Source organism: Odontesthes bonariensis, chromosome 3, assembly GCF_027942865.1.
Source record: "Odontesthes bonariensis isolate fOdoBon6 chromosome 3, fOdoBon6.hap1, whole genome shotgun sequence".
Taxonomy (NCBI): Eukaryota; Metazoa; Chordata; class Actinopteri; order Atheriniformes; family Atherinopsidae; genus Odontesthes; species Odontesthes bonariensis.
The window spans coordinates 4,934,048-4,955,723 of record NC_134508.1 but is presented as its reverse complement, the minus strand read 5'-3'; the positions used below and the strand labels follow the sequence as shown (position 1 = coordinate 4,955,723).

Genomic DNA, 21,676 nt, shown 5'->3' with positions numbered 1-21,676 from the left:
CGTTTTAGCTCTAATCCCCCCCCTGCCAGGTGGAGAATGAGAATTAGGAAGCGTTCGCTCCACTCAGCTCCAGCACAGAGCATCATGTTCATAGGTTTTCTATAAAGACACATCCCTCCTCCATAAACTTCCCACAGTCGGTCGGAAGGTTTCCAGCTCTTGACAATAAGCTTTATGATCCGGTAAAGTGAATCATCACGCTTCTCATCAAACTGAGGCCACTTGTCTTCCCTCCCATTAAAAATCTTTCCCCATTTACAAAATGGAAATCACATTTACTTCCTCAGGACTGAAGATCCACCCACCGATCAAATAAACCCGTATCATATGAAAGTCTTACACCAGAACGACGGCTTAGTCTCTTTTACTTAGAACTTTATTAGGATCTTTAAAAAAAAAAAACAGGTTAAAAAGATTGTTTCACAGTGTCTCATAGAAAAACTTTAAAAAGGAAAAGGAAAATCAAGCAAAATACTATTACATTTTCAAACAATACTGGTTAAAAAAATAAAAATAAAAAAAATGTTCAGCTCAGTTGCTTTTGTTCTTTGGCAAGCATCTGCATCCAAACCATCTGGGATGACTCCCTCTGCGTGTGGGTGTGTGTGTGTCTGCTGGATGGAGGAAGAAGCATTACACACTGAGGAGTGGCCATTGCATCACTCCGCCTGAACGGGCTGGATGAGTTTTTCTGAGAAGGTCCCAGAGTGGCTTTCTACATCGTGGTGCTGGTTCCAGCTCTCCTCCCTGATCCCCCTCACCAGGCCTTCCAGCTGCCAGAAACAAACAGCAAACATGTGCAAGATACTAAGGAAAAGGAACAAATCTGCCTGCTTTGTATGAAAACATGTTTCGTCACCATGACAATCGTCAAAAGTGGCATCATCATTGTTCACAAAGCTGCAGGAGGCAACTTTTTTCAGATTTTTTTTTTTTTTTTTTTACAGATAAACTAGACAATTTCGAAAACAAAGATGAGGAATGATGTTGATGATTGGCTGTGAGAGACCATAAACATCAGTAACACATGGCAGCATGAAAAGCAGGTAGACTGGACTAGAGACTTCAGAACTTAGATGTTTGTGTTTTTAATCTATTTTCTTTTCTTCTGAACTTATTCAGTTTTAATTCAACCCCAGAAGTCTCCCAAAGTATAATCAAAGCGAGGTTGGTCTGACTCTGGAGGATACAAAAGGTGCATAAATCTAACAATGCATGTAGTGGTCTCGGTTCTATAACTGTCATTTTCAAGCCAACAAATATTGATAAGAAATAAGGGCTTATAAAGTTTAGGGTTTAGCCTCTAATTTGCTTTTTTATTTTATATGTCTAGTTTCTTCAGAGGCCGAGAAAATAAAGGCGTTAGTAGAATCGCAATTATCAAGAATCGTGATACAAATCGAATCGTGACCAAAGCATATCGTCCCACCCCTACTAATTACCAGGTCTTAAATTAAGGTAAATATAACATCAGATGAACAACAATACACGACATTGGGTCATTGTTTGATTAACTAAAACTAATCCAAAATATAGAAGTAGTTTGTGAAAAACTAAAGCCCTGATCAGACTCTGGCTGTTGAGTGCAATAGGAAAGTGTTTAATCGGCATCAAGTGATTAAAACCAGAGTAGACTCTGGTTTTAATATGCTCCGGCTCGGCCTGCCAACAGTGGGAAACAGGTGCACACACTCATTTTCACTGAGGATGCTGATGTAGGGGCAGCAGAAAAATAAGCACAGTTCACTTTTGAGACACGGAAACACATGCCTACAAACTTTAACGTCTCATGTGGATGCTGTGAAACCGACTACAGCAACTCACCGACAAAAAAAATAAATAAATCAGCACAAACACCTCATACCAACTGTCGGGCACGGTGGTGGAGGGCTGATGGTTTGGGCTTGTTTTGTCTCACACTATTTCTTCATTACGGCTTAGTCTTGGTTAAATCATCCGAGGTTTTCATTTACCTCATTCTAAGCCCCGATAAGGATCAGATGCAGTTTTATCAGGTCAGAATATGAAACGCCTTAGGATTGAAAGAGGGCGTGCTTTTCCAAAAACAGGTCAGAGGCTGTTGGTTGTTCCTCACACACACTTCCACACCCGTTCCTTTCAGGCAGTGGCCCCCAAACTCTGGAACGCCTTTCCGCTTTCACTAAGGTGCTCTGAATCTGTGGACTCTTTTAAGAAGCAGCTGAATACTTTTTTATTTAAGCAAGCTTTTAGTTAGACAGTAGTGAACTTATCTATGTCTCCACTTATATATATATATAATTTTTTTATCTTTGTATGGTCTCGTTCGTCTTTTATGACTTTATAATTATTTATTTGTTTTATTGGTGGCGTTTTCTTTTCTTATAATTGTTTTTTATGTATTTGATTGTAAAGCACTTTGTGATCTTTATCTGTGAAAGGTGCTATATAAATAAAGTTGACTTTTTTCTTCTTCACATGCCTGCACGTGTATTATTTTAAAAAACAATTGAAGAATGAATATATAAATGGGAAACATAATGTAATGCACTTTGTGCAACCTAGTTTAGTTGAAGAGATACTATAAGTGACTATTAACCAAAAAGCTATAAACGGTGCCATTATTATTCTTCCATTTTTTTAAATACCTGAATTACCCCTTTAATTCTACACAGTGCAACAGCAGAAAGTACCTTCAGCTTGAATCAACACCTCTCTAAAACAGTGCATCGTTTTTATTGTTTAATTAGACTACTGGTTTTAGCCAGATATACCTACTTAAAACACACAGGAGTATGTGTTAAGATGGAGTGCATTTTGGTTCCATTACCAGTTCAGAGAAATAACTGTTGTTTTCCAAACCCATCAGAACTGCAAAGTAATTTAGTGGCCAACTATAAACTTAAGAACAACTTACTATTGTAAAATCTAGAGTGAAATAAATTCGTATTCATAACTGGATGAGTAAAAGAGAAGAGGCATGAGATGAAAAGCGGATCAGCTGCCGGCTGCACATAAAGGGCTACAACAACAAAATCCCCACATCGTATTGGCTGGAATGACATATCCGGGTCCAGAGTTTACAGGAAGTGTGTAATCTCTGGGGGGTCATGGGAAGTGAGATGTTTATACACACAAACACACACACACACACACAAACCTCTAGAGTGTCAGCGAGCACCAGGATGACGTCCCCCTGTTCAAACTGCAGCGCTCCTTCTTCAGACGCTTCATGGCTCTCTATCGCCGCCCCCTGGTGTATGACAACACATGGTGATGCAGCTGTTATCCCTCAGCACAATTATCACATCTGTTGGCTTAAAAAAACAAACAAACAAAAAAAAAAGCAACAAAACCTGAAATATGCTATTTAAGATGCTGACTCAGGTCAGATAGTGGAGCCCAGAGTTCAAACTGGACCCGGTGAAGCAGCTTTTAGCTGTTATGCTGCACACAACTGGAACAAACTACCAGCAGAACTGAAATCAGCCCCAACTGTGAGCACTTTTACATCCAGGTTAAAAACATTTCTCTTTCCGTGTGCTTATGGTTGAGTTTATATTTTTATTTTTCCTCTCTTGTTTTATTGCTTTTAACTGCGTTTTAATTTTTATTCTATTTTTTTTCTCTTTAAACTGCTTGTTTTTAAGCTGCGTTATGCTTTTCTTTATGTAAAGCACATTGAGTTGCCTGCGGTGAAAAAATGCACTGTATAAATAAAGATGCCTTGCCTAGGAGACATGAGCAGAGAAATGACCATCATATACCTTGTATAGAAAGCCAGGTGGATTGTGGGAGCTGGAGTCCTCTCCAGACTCCGCGGTCTCTGGGCTGACCGGCGCCTCCTCCTCCTCCTCCTGCTGCTGCTCCTGCTCCTGCTCCTGTGCGGGTAAGAGGCCGTCCGTGGAGCGGAAGGAGACGCGGGGAGCCGGAACAGGTGGAGGTTTGGTGTCGGCCTCCTCTGATGGTGGATCACCCACAGAGCCCTGACCCAGACTCTGCGTGGCATCGCTCTCTGTGGAACCGCTCACTTCCTGACTCGCAGCGTCTGACTTCGGTACTCCCACCCCGGAGTCATCGGCCTGGTTTGTAAGAAGTCCTGCCTCCGCCTCCGTCTCCACCTCCGTCTCCACCTCCGCCTCCTCTGGACTCTGAGAGCTCCCGTCACTGTTCTCATTGTTGCACGTCGACTGCCTCTTGGGGGTGTTGGTGCCGCTGGAGCTGAGATCAGAGTCTGATGAGCTGACGGGTTTGGATGAGACAACGCCGTCCTCTGGCGTGCCGCTTTCCTCACAGATGCTTTGAGGCCGTGGATCGTGCGAAGAGGGAGCGGCGTCTTTGCCATTCTGGGTGGAGGAATGGATGGAGGTGTGATCGTCTGGGAAAGCTGTATTGCAGGGGATGGGGTTAGAGATAACCAACGACTTTCTCTTCTTTGACTTGCTGGATGAGCTGCTGGAAATACAAAAAAAATAAAATAAAACACATATATCAGCCGCGGCTATTCAGAGACAACAGGGGAAGCTGGGCAGCCTCTCTCATTCTCTGGCGAAATTGCTACATCTTCAATATTAAATTGACGATAAAACAGTTATTCACAAAACACAAGATATGCCCAATACTGCATTTACTTTCATGACTACATGATGTTGTCCTGTAGCTTAATGAAGTGATTTGTTCTAAAATCGCCGCCGTTCACTGAGGAAATCATGTTATATGGAGAGTCAAGTTTTTTTCTACAATTCTAGGTCATCATTGGCTAAATCGACAAAAACTCATCACTTCCGAGGCTGCTCGGCGTCTCTGGGGGTAGATTAGACGTGGGCGTGTCAATATGAGGGGCTGTGTCGGGATGATTGGAGTCAGTGTTTGTCCATCATGAGAGATTCTGTGGCAGCCGAATTTTTAAGCGGGGAGAAGTACGCTGGAACTTCAGTCCCAAAGCGGATACCAAAGAGACTGGTTGTCTGTGAAAGTGCTGTCGGAGTTTCACTCATTTCCCATCGTTTCCATTTCCATCCTCACACACATACACTTTTGTAAATATTACACTGCAAATAAGAAACACATCCTTGTTGTTTAGAAGTTTTGTCAATCATATTCCTGTTGTGCATTTGTTTGTCGTGTTAGCTAGTAGTTTTGTCACAATGGCGGCTAGTCTCGCAGCTAAGCAGTTAGCAACACCAAATGTAGTTGACATGCTTTTAGCCAAGCGTAATATGGGCTTCCCCTGTTTTAAAAGTCAGCAGCCGACACTTTATATATATATATATATATATAGAGAGAGAGAGAGAGAGAGAGAGATAGATAATGTACAACAAACTGCAATCAGTAAAATATTTCATGTCCTTTTCCCTGCAATATATTCCAATTCAGGTGTTCACTGATCAAAGCAGTAGAGCAGGTTGTTGTCGCAGAAGCTATGCTGTGTTCTTACTTCTGGGACAGACTCGGGTTCATGCACAGACTTGACTTTAGTGGGAAGGAAATGGAAAAATAAATAAATATATAATAAAAAACTGGCATGGTGGCAGATGACAGCCATGTGAAAAAGAAAGTAGACTCTTTAAATCCTACCATTCATATATCAGAACACAAATGTAAAAGTCATGTGGTCCTTAGCAGGTCTTGAAACTATGCTAACACAACCTCGGATGAGCAGCACGGGACATATTACACTGCGTCTGTCTCTACTGAACAAAATGTGAGACAAAATGCAGAAGCAGTGTGCGAAAAACTAAGAACACCCCATGATTCAGAACCACCTTTAGCAGCAGTGACTAATCATTTTCTACACAATGTTATCAGACTCTCACATTGTTGTGGAGGAATGCTGGTCCACTCTTTACCACATTGCATCTGTTCATCGAGCATTCCTTTATGCACAGCTCAACCGCTGCAATACTTTTACTCTTTACTTTTTCACACATTCTGCTGTAGATCTGCTGCTGTGTTTGGGATCTTTGTCCTGTTGATGAGCCAGTTTCAGCCCAGCTTTAGCTGTCAGACAGACGGCCTCACATCTGACTCTAGAAACTTAAACTTTCACCAAATGGAGACATTTTTAAATCCAGGTTAAAAACATTTCTGTTCTCATGTGTCTATGCATGAAATCTGCACGCTATCTTTGAACTTATCTGGACTGTTGCTTGTTTTTAAATTCATTTAAATGATTTTATTTGTTTCTCTTTATATTCTTTTTTGTGTTTTAATGCTTCTTCCACTCCCTGCTGCAATGATTTTATTTTATGTGAAGCCCTTTGAATTGTTTGTACATGAAATGTGCTATACAAATAAATTTGATTTGATTTGATAGAACACTTTGGTATCCAGAGGAGTTCATGGTGGACTCAATGACTGCGAGGTGCCCAGGTCCTGTGGCTGCAGAACCAGCCCAGATCATCAGCCCTCCACCACCGTGCTTGACAGCTGGTGTGAGGTGTTTGTGCTGATATGCTGTGTTTGGTTTCCTCCAAACGTGCTGCTGTGCATTATGAGCAAACATCTCCACTTTGCTCTGGTCTGTCCAAAGGACAATGTTCCAGAAGTCTTGTGGTTTGTTCAGATGTAACTTTGCAAACCTGAGCTGTGCTGCCATGTTCTATTTAGAGAGAAGAGGCTTTCTCCTGCAGCCCTTCCAAACAAGCCATACTTGTTCAGTCTTTTTCTAATTGTGCTGTCATAAACTTTAACATGCTAACTGAGGCCCGCAGAGTCTGAGATGTAGCTCTTGGATTTTTCAAAGTTTCTCTGAGCGTTGCACAGTCTGTCCTTGTTGGGACGTTCACTCCCAGAAGTTTGACAACTGTCCTTAATGTTTTCCACTTGTGAATAATCTTTATATGTGTATATGTGCCTTGTGTATATGCTACTGGACACCTTAATTTCCTTCGGGATTAATAAATGGTACTCTACTTTACTCTCTACTCTGAAAGCTATCTTGAATGTTTTCCACTTGTGAATAATCTTTCTCTCTGTAGAACGATGGACTCCAGATAGTTTAGAAACGGCCTTATAACTCTTCCCAGGTTGATGGGCAGCAACAGTTGCTTCTCTAAGATCATTGCTAATGTCTTTCCTCCTTGGCATTGTGTTAACGCACACCTGAATGCTCCAGAGCAGCAAACTGCAAAACTTCTGCTTTTATAGACGTGCTCACACTTACTGATGATCAGTTTAAATTCCTGTGGAAGCAGCGAGGGTGTACTTAGTTTTTCAGCTACAGCTTCTGCATCTTGGCTTCGTTCGTGTTAAATTAACAATGACAGTGTAATACGTCATGTGTTGGTGTTCATTTGAGGTTGTTTTTACCTCATTTTAAGACTGGGTGAGGACCAAATGTGTTTTTTTTTTCTCCCCAATCATGTGAAACCTTAGAATCGACAGAGGTATTTTTATTTATTTTGTTTTTTCAAATGAAATTAGTTTAATTGCAAGAGTGGGTGGAGTACTGTGTTGCATTCTTCTGCCAATAACTGCCTCACTGACAGTGCGGAGTGAGTCAGCATGTTGTCCTGTGGAAAGATGAAACCGTTTTCCCCAGAACTGTGGCCTCCTTCCTCTCACACTTTCTCACCAAATGTTTCTAAACAGATTTTATTTCCAATATTGAAGGGAAAGGCCCTCAAACGTAGGCGTTCTTCATTAAAACTGAATTACTCAGCACTGTAGTTGCCACATAACTCTTTGTAGGTCATTATCCTGTTGCAGGAGTAGAAACCAGAATTATCTCACGAGCATTATGTTTAACCTTCATAATCCCCTGACGTCATGTTGTTGTGCAGTGTCAGGACAACCTGTGCCTACCGCAGCTAAACAACAGCATAACCAGGGGTGGATTTACTCATTTTGAGGCCCAAAGCTCTTATTTTTCAACCATTATTCATCAAAACTATGTGCAGCTTGTTCTTTTTTTGTAGACGGCCAATTCAAACTAAAACTTCTGTGTCATTGGAGTGTTGTTTTATATAGCAATGTACTCCCTTATGCATATCGTTGCCAATGACGCATAATACAACCAGCTTGTAATTTTACATTTATGTGCAAACATGTAGTACTTCCTGTTTGCAAGGTTAGCATCTCAGCTAAGTTCACTGTTGCCATGTAAACGAAGAAGAATGGCCCATACTGGAGACCAGTCCAATCCAAGGAGAGAGCAGTGCAAGCCAAAAACCCCGGAGGTCCGTTTCACAAAGCAGGTTCAACAAACTCTGAGGCTGTGTTCGAAACCGCATACTACATACTGATCGATCAGACAGTATGCAGAGCGTTTACCCACAATGCATTTCGCTCCTGCCCGAGCCGAAATCGGCCTGAAGCTGATTTCTCTTAAACTCTAAACTCTGTAAACTTTAGCAACATTTGAAACATTTTCAGGTGAGAAAGTAGTCGTTTAGATCCCCAACGTGTTGAAAACCTGACAAAATACCGGCTGTTTACAATTTTGTTCCCTCGAATTCGGCGCTACTAAAACTAGTCGCAGTGAGCAACGCACTTCCGGTTATTTTCACAAAATAAAATACCCATTGCCTTTTATCATAGGGAAAGCCATTACGATACAATTGGTGCTTTTGTTTTGAAAACAGGAAGTGAACCTACCCTCGTTGTAGCTAGCTTGAAACTGCCGATTTGACAGGAAATGACAATCGGCGACGTCACGTTACGTTGCATCTTGGGTAGTTTGAGTATGAGTAGTAACCTCATGATGCATACCCAACATTTCAGAGAATCTAGTATGCATCCGGGAACTTCTCGCTTACCAACTCAAAAAGTTGGTATGAGTAGTAGGAGAAGTATGCGGTTTCGAACACAGCCTCCGTCTATTCCTGAACTCTGAGTTGATCTACTCTGAGATAGAAAACTCTGAGTTTCCCCTCATTTCAGGGTTAATAAACTCAGAGTTTTCACTAAACCCGCTTTGTGAAACGGACCCCAGCTCTACAGTCCACACGTAAACAGTTGGGAGTCCGTGAAAAATCTTCACCCTGGAAGGCGCTTTCCAAAAAGTAAAGTTTCAGTGCTCACACTTGGCTTTGCGTGGCAACGGTAAGTGCAAAACTGCGGTAATAAAAATAAGGTCTGCCAGATACTTCACCATTTAAATTAATGTTCTCAATTTCTTTCCTGAAGACATAAAAGATCTTTGTCCGTCTGATAAACAGCTGTGAATACGTGGAGTTTCTGTGACAGACTGCAGCCAGATTTAAACAGTCTCTCAGAAACACTGAAACTTGTCAGCTTGTTCAAACTCCAGTTTTCTTTTTCCTTTTCTTACTCCGTTTAAGAAGTTGGGTTTTCTCACACAAAAGAATATTTTATATTTCAACACTTCAAGAAGAACGAGTATCGTTTTAATCAGTGGGGTCACATGGCACTGAAAGGATCGGATTATTGGCTAAATTACAATCAGACTGAGTTATTAAGTGCATGTAGACACCTTAATCTGACTAAGAACTGGATCGGATGGGATTCAGACCCCGAGATAACTGGGTTGAAAGTCACTCTAAACCTGCTTGTAGACGCTGAAGCACGTGGTGAATCAGACTTTGCGTTCTGCGCATGCTCCAGATGTTTTCCCGGGGTCGTGACCCGGAAGTCAAAGGAGACGATATTCCTGTTGTTGTCGCCGTCAGAAAGAAACAAACAACGCGATGGAGAATGCTCCGTTGGGCATCGAGTTTGTGCAACAAGCAGCTCATCACAGAGCAAATGTAGAGGGACGTAGCTTCATCTGGCTCTGCGTTCTCCATCTTTCTCCAATGCCTGAGTTTGTTGTTGTTGTTGGTGGGGAAGAGGTCAACAGGAAGTGGCTCTATTAGCAACAGCTGGAATGGGTACAGCGCCACCTATCATACCGGGGTATGACACGCTTTGTGCCTATGATTCGATTCATTCACCGCCATATATCCAAGGAGAATTACCCTTGCTCAAATAAGGAGCAACAGTCTCATTGTAATTTAGCCAATAATCCGATCCTCTCAGTGCCATGTGACCCCACTGACTGACAAAAACCACATCTGTTTGTGTAATTTACTCGCAGGCGAAGGCATTTCCTGCAGCCACAAATGAAATGGATTCAAAATAATGCCTCACCTAGTCAAACCCTTGACGATGAAGGCTTTGCCGGAATGCTGAGTCTCTAGTTTCTTCATGGCGTTGTACAGTTCGCGATTCAGCTGCAATGCAAAAGAGCAACATGAGCGAATGTTACAGATCCTATTAGCAGCATGAGAGAGGCGGAGGGGGGATCAGAGGGGTCCGTGTGATACCTTACCACACTCATTTCTTTATAGAAGACGTCTCTCAGGTTTGATACGTTTTGGAACACAGTCACATAGCAACCGATCCGACTGCAGACACACAGAAAGCAGAATGTCTTGCTCATCATCCACAGGACACTCAGAAGAAGGTTTAAAAGAAACTGGACTTCTGACGCATCAACCAGTGAGCCGTACCTCTGATGGAGAACGGGCAGCTCTTCTCTCAGCTCATTATTTATCTCTTCAAACACATTCTGGGCTTTGTTAAACTCCTCTTCGGCCTGTTAAAGAGGGAATTGAAACCATTTTTAAAAGAAAAACAACACCAGAAACCACGCTTCTCAGCACACGCCATGTGCCGTGTGTGTGTGTGTGTGTGTGTGTGTGAGCTTAAATCGTGACCTTGGTTATTTTGGCATCGTCTTTTTTCTTGGCACTCTGCAGAGCTTCCAGGTGGTGACGCGCTGAATCGTAGTCCACCAGTTTGCGGCCGCGCTTTGCAACTCGTTCCTGAAGAATCGTTGTTTTTTTTGTTTAGTTTTTTTTCCCCCACCAGGGTAAAACATGTGATTCACCAGGAAGAGGATAAAGAAGAAAATCATCTCAGCATTTGGTTATTTTAGCATTTGGGTGGAGTTGTGCGGGAAGTCGTTTAAATGAAGAAACAACAAAGTACCTTGACCTCCGGGAACTGGCTTGTGTAGTTCTCCATGGTGCGAACAATCTGGTCACTTAGTTTCTCCTCGTAGTCGTTCCAGAGCAAGTCTTCACTCTAAGAGACACAGTTTGAGTTGCATAAGTAGGGCAACTGGAACGTCTCCGACATCTACACAGGAGACATCATCTTCGACAATATACAGAATACACCTGCAAAGAAATGATTCTGCTTTTCAATGCAGCTTAAAAGGGATAGTTCGCCTCTTTTGACATGAAGCTGTATGACATCCCATATTAGCAACATCATTTCTGAACATCTTCTTACCCCCTGCTGTGTCCTGTGAGCAGAGTTCCAGCCTCGTTTTGGCGCTGATGAAGGCAGTCCGGCTAGTTGGCTGGGGCTTAAAAAATAAAGCGTTTTGCTTCTCAAAACAATATGCGTTCAAAAGAGTAATACATTTGCATCACAAAAAAAGTTCTCCAGGAAAAAGTCAGACCTCACAATCTCTTGGCCCTATTTTCTCTGCCTTCGTATCACTGCCTGCTGCCGACAGCCGCACCTGTTACGGTGTTTACTGCTTGGTCTGCACTTCGGTCTGCACGGTCTACACAGCAGGCAGTGATACGAAGGGAGAGAGGTGATTGTGAGGTCTGACTTTTTCTGGAGAACTTTTTTGTGATGCAAATGTATTACTCTTTTGAACGCATATTGTTTTGAGAAGCAAAACGCTTTATTTTCGGGACTCTAGCCAACGGACTACCTTCATCAACACCAAAACGAGGCTGGAACTCTGCTCACAGGACGCAGCAGGGGGTAAGAAGATGTTCATAAATGATATTGCTGATATGGGATGTCATACAGCTTCATGTCAAAAGAGGCGAACTATCCCTTTAAATCCATAGCCAAAACACTACTTTCAGTATGATCCATATCGGATGCAAACTACAGCATTTTTTTTTTCTAATGTCCCCCTCCCCAAAAAAAACTAAACAATTGAAACTGTAAGCATCTACCTCCATGATTACTCAAATTTTCCCTCCTCTAAAGATGTCTGAAAAACCCAGATCAAACACTTGCAGAACACCGATGAGGCACATGTGCAGAAAAGCTCGTCCTCGTCTTACTTCCGTAATGACAGCAAGGTCCTCCACTCCATTCCAGTCCGATTCATAAACGTCTCGCAGCGTCTGGGACAGCCGCTTGGACGTCTCGTGCACAGCTGTGGACAGGAAGTGGACATTGAGGGACACAAAAGGGAAAATCTTAAAATGCAATCATGACTCCATAAGCGTCAGCTTATCGTGTAGTTTCAGCAGCACATTGGAGCCCTGTTGTGGCATTGTTATTAACGAGTTTGCTACACCCACACCACAAAGGTCAGAACAACACCGGCTTCCTGACTGGTACCAACAACGCAAGAGCAGGAGCTGACCATACAGAAAGAAATGTTTTCTTGCCCGTGAATTGTGCATGCAGTGCTGCGGTTTTTCAGCCGCAGGATTTTACTTATGCTTGCGCAACCTGGGAGCACAGACAGAATTGCAAAAGACAACAGATGATCCAATAATAGAGGAAACTCACTTCCCTCATTTTCACCAGCTTTCCTGAGCAAAGAGTTGTGTTCTGTAAGCACTTTGCTTTGAGCCCGAATATGCTGTACATGCTTTAAAAACCTCACTCACCTTTCACTGCTGTATAGTAGGCTTTGACATCTTTAAACAACCTGTTTCCATCCATCTGTGTGTGGAAAACACAAAGAAATTACACTTCGTGACACCCAGCAACAGTATCTGATTGAATGATCTAAACCACTTGCTTAAACATTTCCTTGACAACCTAAAAGTAAGTCTGTGTCCTTCTTTAGGACAAAAGACTGCTTTTTGTTGTTTGCAGTGCAACTTTTTCTGCGTTAAATCACAGATACTTTACTGTCTGGCCACAATAAGCTCAAACATTAGCAAATATGCTAACATGAGCAAATATGCTGACGTTAAACCCCAGCAAGTAAGCTAGTAGCAAAAACAAAAACACGTTGGGAGGGTGCATTTTAGCTCTTTTAGTTCTTCTCTCTCCAAAGATAAAAATAATTTCAAAGACCAAAACTGAGACAAATTATTAGCATAAGCATGTGAAAAGACATTCACTTTCTAAATTCTTTAAACAACCCGTTTCCATCCATCTGTGTGTGGGAAAAAAAGCAGATAACACAAAGAAGTTACACTTTGTGACACCCAGCAACAGTATCTGATTGAGTGATCTAAACCACTTGCTTAAACATTTCCTTGACAACCTAAAAGTAAGTCCGTGTCCTTCTTTAGGACAAAAGACTGCTTTTTTTTGTTTGCAGTGCAACTTTTTCTGCGTTAAAACACGGATACTTTACTGTCTGGCCACAGTAGTAGCCCAAATTAGATTAAAACAACATTTGATGTGGTGTCAGTAGCAGTAAAGTGAAAGCAGCGATTCTGGTCAGTACGTAGACTTCCTTCCCGTCGCTCCTCAGCACTTTCCCTCCCGTGCATACAGCAGCTGCTGGTGTAACATTCAACGAGCTCTGAGCAACTTACAAATTGAATTCAAATTATTTGCCAAACAGAAGAAGCTGAAGCTACAAGTGACAACTACAAAATTAAGATGGTGTAAGAAAAAAAAAAAAAAAAGCCACAAAGTCAGTTTACTCAGTCTCTAGTTGGGGTTTCTATTCATTGGCCACATAAATAAAAAAAAAGAAAGAAAGACAGAAAAAGTAAATCCGACAAGTTTCCATGAACTGATTTGAAATGAGCAGGCTTCATAGTGTCACCAGAGGGTGGTGGTATAGGATACATTTCTACTAGTTTTTAATTCAATAAAAGAAGTAGTTAACCTGACAAGAAACGAGGGATATGGTCGAGTGGTCAAAAAAAGTTCCCTCATGTTGTCTTTTCCCAAACTCTTTCCCTTAAACTCGTTGGAAAACGTCATCAGATTAAGGAAAGACAAAGAAGTTTGGAAAAGACGGTCAGGAAATAATAATCCAACCACACTTACACTAAGCTGTTATGTGGGTCTGTAGCACTGAAACAAGATGGCCAATCAAAATTCTACAAAATATGCCTTTATTTTTAAGGTTGGTAATCCAAGAAGGAAACAGCTGGTGAGTCACATCATCTTTATCTTTGCCAGATAAACGCAATACGAATATGCTAACGCTAAACCCCAGCAAGTAAGCTAGTAGCAAAAACAAAAACACTTTGGGAGGGTGCATTTTAGCTCTTTTAGTTCTCTCTCTCCAAAGATAAGAATCCTTTCAGAGACCAAAACTGAGACAAATTATTAGCAGAAGCATGTGAAAAGACATTCACTTTCTAAATTGTTTTCCAATCTAAGGTAATGTTGCTGCAGAGAGTTGTACTGAAGACATAACAATTGGATTTGATTCAGAACAGACAAGAAAAAATAAATAAATAAAAGAGTATTAGTCTTGTGTCAATCCTTCCTGGTTTCAAGGCCATGACGATTTTCTCAACTCGTGGCTTGAGACAGAGCACAGTCAGAAGCAAAACACTGCGTTCATAGTCTCAACAAATCTCATGTCATATGGACATTTTAGGTGAACGGGGTGTGAAACAAGCTCGAACAGCGATAGATACTGATTAAAGCTAAGCTAACGTGTGTGTGTTGGAGTACCTGTTGTTTGTTGAGGTTTTGGAAACAGAGCTCAAACTGTTCATCCTTGGTCTCCATGGTTTTTCCCAGTTTCTGGAGGACCTGAGAAGAGAAACAGAAGAAAAACAGAGCTGCAGTAATAAGGGAAACTCCACAAATTTCACAGTAAGCCCATTTGCATGCATTGTGCTGAATGTGTGAAAAATGAAGCTTCACGGTATAAAAGCAGAAAGAAGTGAGCTTCTAAGAGTTTTTTTTAAATCCAGTTCTTCCTTTTTCTATCTCCGAAAAGGTTATCCCCATTAAATAAAATGCAATGTTTTTATGTCAGTCACATATTTTTCTGTTTCTTTTGTCAGAGGACTAAAAAAAAAAAAAAGATTTGACGAACGCAGCGTGTTCTTTCCCACCCATTTTTACATATAATGCAATGTAAAATAAATATTACACATTAATGTAAATTAAAAAAAAAAAAAAAAAAAAAAAAAAAAAAATCAAATAATGTAATGTAAATAAAAATATAAATAAAATATAATGTAAATAAATAATGTAAATAAATAAAAAGCTTGTTGCATATCTGCAACTGTGGGTGCTACAAGGTTAAATATGGCGCGAGTAAATTTAAACTGGCATGTTCCAACAGACACGCTGAACACAGGCTTTAGAGTTAGCTGTGGGATAGTTTTCAGTGCAATGCAGTCCGCAACTTTGCCTCTAGATGTCACTAAACCAAATCCAACATTTTGCTCTTTTAAAGGGATAGTTCGCCTCTTTTGACATGAAGCTGTATGACATCCCATATCAGCAACATCATTTATGAACATTTTCTTACCCCCTGCGAGTTCCAGGCGAGTTTTGGCGTTGATGAAGGTAGTCCAGCTAGTTGGCTGGGGCTAAACAAATAAAGCGTCTTGCTTCTCAAAACAATATGCTGCCGATAGCCGCACCTGTTACGGTGTTTACTCCTCGGTCTGCACGGTCTACACAGCAGGCAGTGATACGAAGGGAGAGAGAAAATAGGGCCAAGCGATTGTGAGGTCTGAATTTTTCTGGATGAACGATTTTGTGATGCAAATGTATTACTCTTTTGAACGCATATTGTTTTGAGAAGCAAAACGCTTTATTTTTTAAACCCCAGCAAACTAGCCCGACTACCTTCGTCAACGCCAAAACGAGGCTGGAACTCTGCTCACAGGACGCAGCAGGGGGTAAGAAGATGTTCAGAAATGATGTTGCTGATATGGGATGTCATACAGCTTCATGTCAAAAGAGGCGAACTATCCCTTTAAGAGATCAAAGAGTTATGTGAAAGACATCTTACAACTGAAAAAAAAAGAATAAATAAACCCATCAACCCAGTCACTCCTTGTTGTGGGAACATGGCATCTTATTGGTCGGCAGTACAGACATGCATCTGCAATAAGTTAACACAGAAATACACTGAGACAGCCGATTTAACATTAGAGCACTTTAAACTTTGAAAGACATACTCAAACAAATTAGGCAAATGTGGCTAACTATTGAGAGTTTCCTTCAGGGTCCACTGCAGGGAGCAATTTGAATGAATCACTCAGAAATACATCCTAATAGCATGTCGATGCTTCAATTCTTCACAACTGCTGTGCAAAGCGTTATACTTTCTCTGTTATACGGGGAAGCAGTGCAATCAAACAAGTCGACCGCAAACTGACTGAGAAAGTCACAGCAGGCAAGAGGAAGTGCACAGTCAGGAAGTGGCAGCTTTTGTACGTCCGCACACAGCTTCACGTCTCTGAACGGCACACAGAGAGAGCTCCAGATACTGCAGAAAGGTGGAAAACACAGACAGACACAGCTTGTACAACACAGTCAACGCTGGACAGATGCGGCCTCGCCCCCCCCCTCCCATCACAGTCACTTTAAGCACTTACCATCAGGTCCTGTTAGTGGCTTTGCTGACTTTAACCCTTTTCAACTAAACCTAGGTTACAGTACTAGGGTTCATACTGGGAAGGTAGAAGTGGCAACAGATCATATCATTCACAGGTAAAGCAGACATTTTATTTACACGTTTTCTTATCTAATTAAAAGTTGCCATCATGTTTCATCTGAAACCTGCTTGAAAGCCATGAAAAAAAAGCAGGTAGAGGCAGCTAGAGGCAGCTGGAGGCAGCTATGCGTCATTCTGCACTTCCAGGGAAACGGAGTTGGGCAATTCTAAAGCAACGTTTGGAAAGGTTTACAACTTTAAATCTGAAGTTGGCCAATAACCTCATGAGTGGCCAGCCTCATGACAACGCTTAACGGCCAAGTTAAAGATCCAAACTGGTCCAAACTGGCCCGGGCACAAACTCAAACTTTCTGACTAACCTTTTCCTGAGCTCGACTCAAAGACTTCTGGACCCTCTTCGCGAGGAATCCTGCCCCGGCCTGGAGGTTCGGCCCCATCTTATTGTCTGCCATTGTCAGCGGTCTCTGTCTCTCTCTCTGTGCTTCTCTGCCGTGGCTCTCGGCACACAGTCCTCCTCCTCCTCCTCCTTCCGTTTGCTTGCTCTGTGCGACTCTGCGGCGACCTCGATTCAAGGCGGCGGAGGTGGAGCAACAAGTGTGAAGACGCGCTCTTAAACGGGCGGTGATCGGGAGCCACTCAGCAGGAAAGACGCGCGTCAGCGGGTGTCTGCGCGTCCTGTTCCAACCTGCCTCTGCGTGCGCAAAGATGCCCCGTAAACATAGTCTGAGCTGTTGAGAAACTTCCCACCAGTTGTGCTGCAAAGTCATCCAACAACACTCACCTGAAAATTATGTGCGCAAATTACGTTTGTGTGATGATGTGGATCTGATTCGGCGACGTGACGTAAGCAGGGAGCGGCTGAAAGACCGCTTCCAGTTCAAGGATCTCAAAGCTCTGCCTTTCCACACCAAGGTTTTTGATGGAGTTTAGCAGGTTTATTAATGCAGGGGCGGTCCTGGCGAGATTTACGCCCTGGGCGAACCATCCCTTTGTATTATTTTATTATATATAATCTTAAATACAAAAAGATACCACATGTAGCTTACAAAATGCCATGTCAATGTATATTAGAAGTTATTTAACTTATTTAATTTAACATATAGCTCATAACAATAAAAAAAAATCCACAGTCGGAACTTCTGTGTGAATTTGCACTTGTTGTGTTGCAAACACAAACTGGACCAGGTTGCTTTTGGGTGAAATTAGTTGCATGACATGATGCCTCAATTCTAATTCTAGTTCAGCAAAACTAAAAATCAAACACAGTCGTGGCTAATAGCAACATATTAGCAAGAGGCTAACAGATAGCCAATAGCCTACGTCAGGGGTTTTTAAAGTGGGGGGCCGCCGGGGCGCGCTAGGGGGGCCTCAGAAAATTGGAATGAAGATACGAAAAAAATGCAAAAATAAAAAAATAGAATTACATTTTTTTTAAACATCATTATAAAAAATTGTCACATTTTTTTTAATCAGTATTGTAAATTACAATTTATAATAATATGTCATATGGAAATGTTATTAGCCATGCTTGTCTTTCTGATTGGCTGCCAGTCAAAACATGGTAGACCTGGCGGTTTGCGCCTGTTCTCAAGCTGCGCTGCTCCTCAAGCTAGCATGTAGCTAGCTATCCAAAATGGACAGATTTTTGACTTGGAAGAGACTGAAAGAACTGGCCGACTAAGATCAGAAAGTATGAGGCAGCATACATTAAGTTTGGCTTTGCAGCCATACCGAAAAAAAGCTACGATTGCCCGAAATGCGTCTGGAGACCCTCTCAAATGAGTGTTCAAAACCTTCGAAACTTCAGCGTCACTCGATACAAAAACATCCGTCAGAGTCCGAAAAAACGGCAGACTTCTTCAGACGTAAAGAAGAGCATTTAGTCAGGCTGCATTCACACGGCGAGCTACTGTCCGTGAAGAAAAGAAAGAAAAGAAAAGTTGATGTTTCTTTACTTATTCTGTAGCGTTGTCTGTGGTTTCCAAAGGGGGCCAGAAGCTGATACTGTTTGGGGGGCCTTGGCATGGAAAAGTTTGGGAACCCCTGGTCTACGTCACTCAGGTCACTCACAGAAATCTGCATCCCTTTATCTTCTTTATGTTAATTTTAGGAATGAAATACAGTTTATTTGGATTGGAAGCAGTTTGTTTTGTGTGGTATGGGATCAGTCTGCCCCCCCCCCCCCCCCTTCATATAGAGGGCCCATAACAAAAACCGGCCCTGTATTAATGACCATATTTTAAGGATTTTGTCCTTATGCTGGGAAAATGTTTTATTTTGTTTCTATGGCTTCCCCAGAAAGGATGCTAAATGTTTTTTTTTTATAATAAACTCGCTTATTCTTTTTGCTAAATTTTCTATTCATAAATGGAAATTTGCTAATAAACGCCATATTTTCCCCATTTTATTAAAGATATAGACATACATTTTAAATCAATAACAGACTACTAATGAAAAGGCTCTAAGGACAATTTCTATTTGTACGTTTTTGCATGTTTTCATCTAACACCCCTGGTTGTTTGTTGGTTTACATAACTGTCATGTTATATTGTATACTTCATTCGTTTGTTTGTTGTATACTTATTTCTGTTTAAATAAAGTATTTAAAAAAAAAAGTTCAAGAATCTCAAAGCTCATTTTGTGAAGTCACAAGTCAGAAGGGAGGGTATAATCATCAACTCCTGTCGTTTTATTGAGTGATATTCATGAATAAATAAATGACACACGATAGCCTGTTTCATTTGTTGCCGAGTCAGCTTGTTTAGCAGAGCTCAGGTAACCAATCTGCTACTCAATAATATGTTCAAACCATTAACTTTTTTTTTTTTTTAACAAGTTTATGGCCCACAGCTACTATCCCACAGCCAAACTGGCTGAACATGTGTCCCTAATTCCATAGAAGCCTACAACCCCATGAAACGTTCCCTAATGTTCTCTTAACATTACAATGTTTTAACCCTTCTGCTGTCTTTAGCAATTTAGGATTGTAATTGCAGGAGTGAAACTTTAACAGGATGTTTTTAACGTTCGTTTAACGCAGGTTTTATTTATTTTTTTATTTCTATTTTAGAAAAAGAAAAATGATTTTTTTTGGGGGGGGCTTTTGTGCCTTTAATGGAAAGTTCAGAGAGACAGGAAGCAGGGGGCAGAGAGAGGGGGAACAATACGCAGCACAGGGCTGTCTGATACGGGACTCGAACCGGGGCCAGCTGCAGCGAGGACTATAGCCTCTGTACATGGGGCGCCTGCTCAGCCCACTACGCCACAGACCACCCCTGTTTTATTATTAATTTATTATTGTAAAAGTCTGTTGCTCACAGGCTTTTATTTTTTAAAAGTCTGTTGCTCACAGGCTTTTATTTTGTAAAAGTCTGCTGCTGTCTGCTGTGGAACAGGAAAAGAAAGTAATCGGCGGATCCACCAAACATGGAGAAGGGTACGGAACTTTTACTCGGCCATTTTCATTTTAAAGTTCTTCCAGACGGCGGAGTCGACAGAACCAAAGTCATCTGTAAACACTGCCAAGTTGAATTGTCTTCTCAGCGTAGTAGTTCCAGTCTAAAATATCACTTAAAGGCAAAACACACAACTGATAGCAGCAAGTCATTCAAGGAAACAGACAGTGGAGCGAGGCTTCTACATAAAAACTACAGAAAGATGCTGATGTTAAAAGTATGTTTGCACAACAAATGTTATGGCACTTTCATTCATATGGCAGCACATTTAAAATGAAGCTAAATGCTAAAAGCTATACGCTACTTTTGGATTCATTTTTGGATTCTGCGTACAAATGCGATTAATCGGGATTAATCAGGGAAATCATGTGATTAATTAGATTAAACATTTTAATCGTTGCCCAGCCCTATTTGAAACAGAATCTGATAACTCTTGAGAATCCTTTATATTTACATTCAGATATTACAGAGACAGCGTATCAAATGTTGCATCACCTCTTCCAGTTTCGCAACACTTTCGGTTCTCCTTTGGCTAAATTTCTGTTTTATAATAAGCCGACTGTTCTCAGTGAGTGACAGCTCTGGTTGCAGGTGGCCCGTGCAGCTGCCTAGTTATTGTATTACGTGCAGGACTTGCTTTGGTATCTTATTCGGGAAAACTTCTTGTGGATGGCAACACTCTTCAAAACGATTCAACTTTACATGATGAAACTTTATTCCGTAATTATTTAACTATTTGCCCAATCAGTCTTCCAGCGAGTGGTGCTCCTCCCTGTCTGTATTTATGAAAGCTTCAGCAATGTTTTTTTTTTAAGCATGATGCAACTTTTACAGTCTTCTGTTGCCACCCGCACACTATTTCGACACACATTGTATAGTGTCTGAACAAACAAAAAGAAAGCAATCAGTTGAATACAGTATCTAAATCACATGCAAATGATCGAGTTACATTTTAGACTGATAATATTTCTTTTACTTCACAGTGGGATAGAATTAGTTTTAGGTGAAGGTTAGGTAGTAGCTGTGGTTAAGGTGGGGGTAAGTTTGAAGTAAATGTACATCTATAGTGATACCCTCCAAATTGATGGACAGGTTGTGTGGACAAGTTGTCCTAAATAATTGCCGTGGATTTTTGTGTGGTCCACAAAACATACGTTGAATGTCAGCATTATTGTTATTATTGTTATTATTATTATCATTATTCGTGGTGGTGGTGGTGGTGGTAGTAGTAGTATTGTCATTTTACTATGCTGATTACGTTTGGGTTATGGTTCGAATGTGAGCAACTTTGGCTTTTAGCCACCTGAAGCTTGAGTATTTGCCTTATAGTCGTCGTGATTCAGAACCAGGTGTTAAATTCAGGATAGTGATGATACTGTCTCTTGTGGATCCTCCATCTTAAGGAATCTGCTTTGTTGTTGTTGTACTATTTGAAGCTCCATGGCTGAATTAATGACCACAGAATTGTAACACATTGAATAGAAATAAAAGTATTGGTTTAGCTGTTATGCTGCAAACAAGTGGAACAAACTGCCAGTGGAGATTAAACTTTCACCAAATGGAGACATTTTTAAATCCAGGTTAAAGACATTTCTGTTCTCATGTGTCTATGCATGAAATCTGCACGATATCTTTGAATTTATCTAGGCTGTTGCTTGTTTTTAAATTCATTTAAATGATTTTATTT

General features: G+C 41.2%; 1 protein-coding gene across 2 annotated transcripts; it reads right to left on the bottom strand.

Moving 5' to 3' along the window:
- Positions 1-354: 354 nt before the first annotated feature.
- On the bottom strand, positions 355-17,235 carry bin2b (bridging integrator 2b). Of its 2 annotated transcripts, none has more exons than XM_075460119.1 (12): positions 16,894-17,235; positions 14,566-14,646; positions 12,579-12,633; positions 12,021-12,115; positions 10,915-11,010; positions 10,641-10,748; positions 10,434-10,519; positions 10,253-10,328; positions 10,072-10,154; positions 3,747-4,431; positions 3,140-3,232; positions 355-773 (listed from the first exon to the last, which is right to left on the bottom strand). In XM_075460119.1, the coding sequence occupies exons 1-12, from the start codon at positions 16,984-16,986 to the stop codon at positions 660-662; spliced, it is 1,665 nt and encodes a 554-aa protein (XP_075316234.1). In that variant the 5' UTR covers positions 16,987-17,235; the 3' UTR covers positions 355-659. The 2 variants fall into 2 exon arrangements, with proteins under 2 accessions (XP_075316234.1, XP_075316233.1); XM_075460118.1 differs by having other exon boundaries at positions 3,747-4,434; positions 16,894-17,230.
- Positions 17,236-21,676: the final 4,441 nt, after the last annotated feature.

Excerpts from the sequence above, each read along its gene's own strand:
- bin2b (XM_075460118.1), bottom strand. The coding sequence starts at position 16,986 with ATGGCAGACAATAAGATGGGGCCGAACCTCCAGGCCGGGGCAGGATTC. Across the intron at positions 12,116-12,578 it reads CTACTATACAGCAGTGAAAG|CTGTGCACGAGACGTCCAAG; the intron begins GTGAGTGAGGTT and ends TCCTGTCCACAG. Across the intron at positions 10,749-10,914 it reads GCCAGTTCCCGGAGGTCAAG|GAACGAGTTGCAAAGCGCGG; the intron begins GTACTTTGTTGT and ends ACGATTCTTCAG.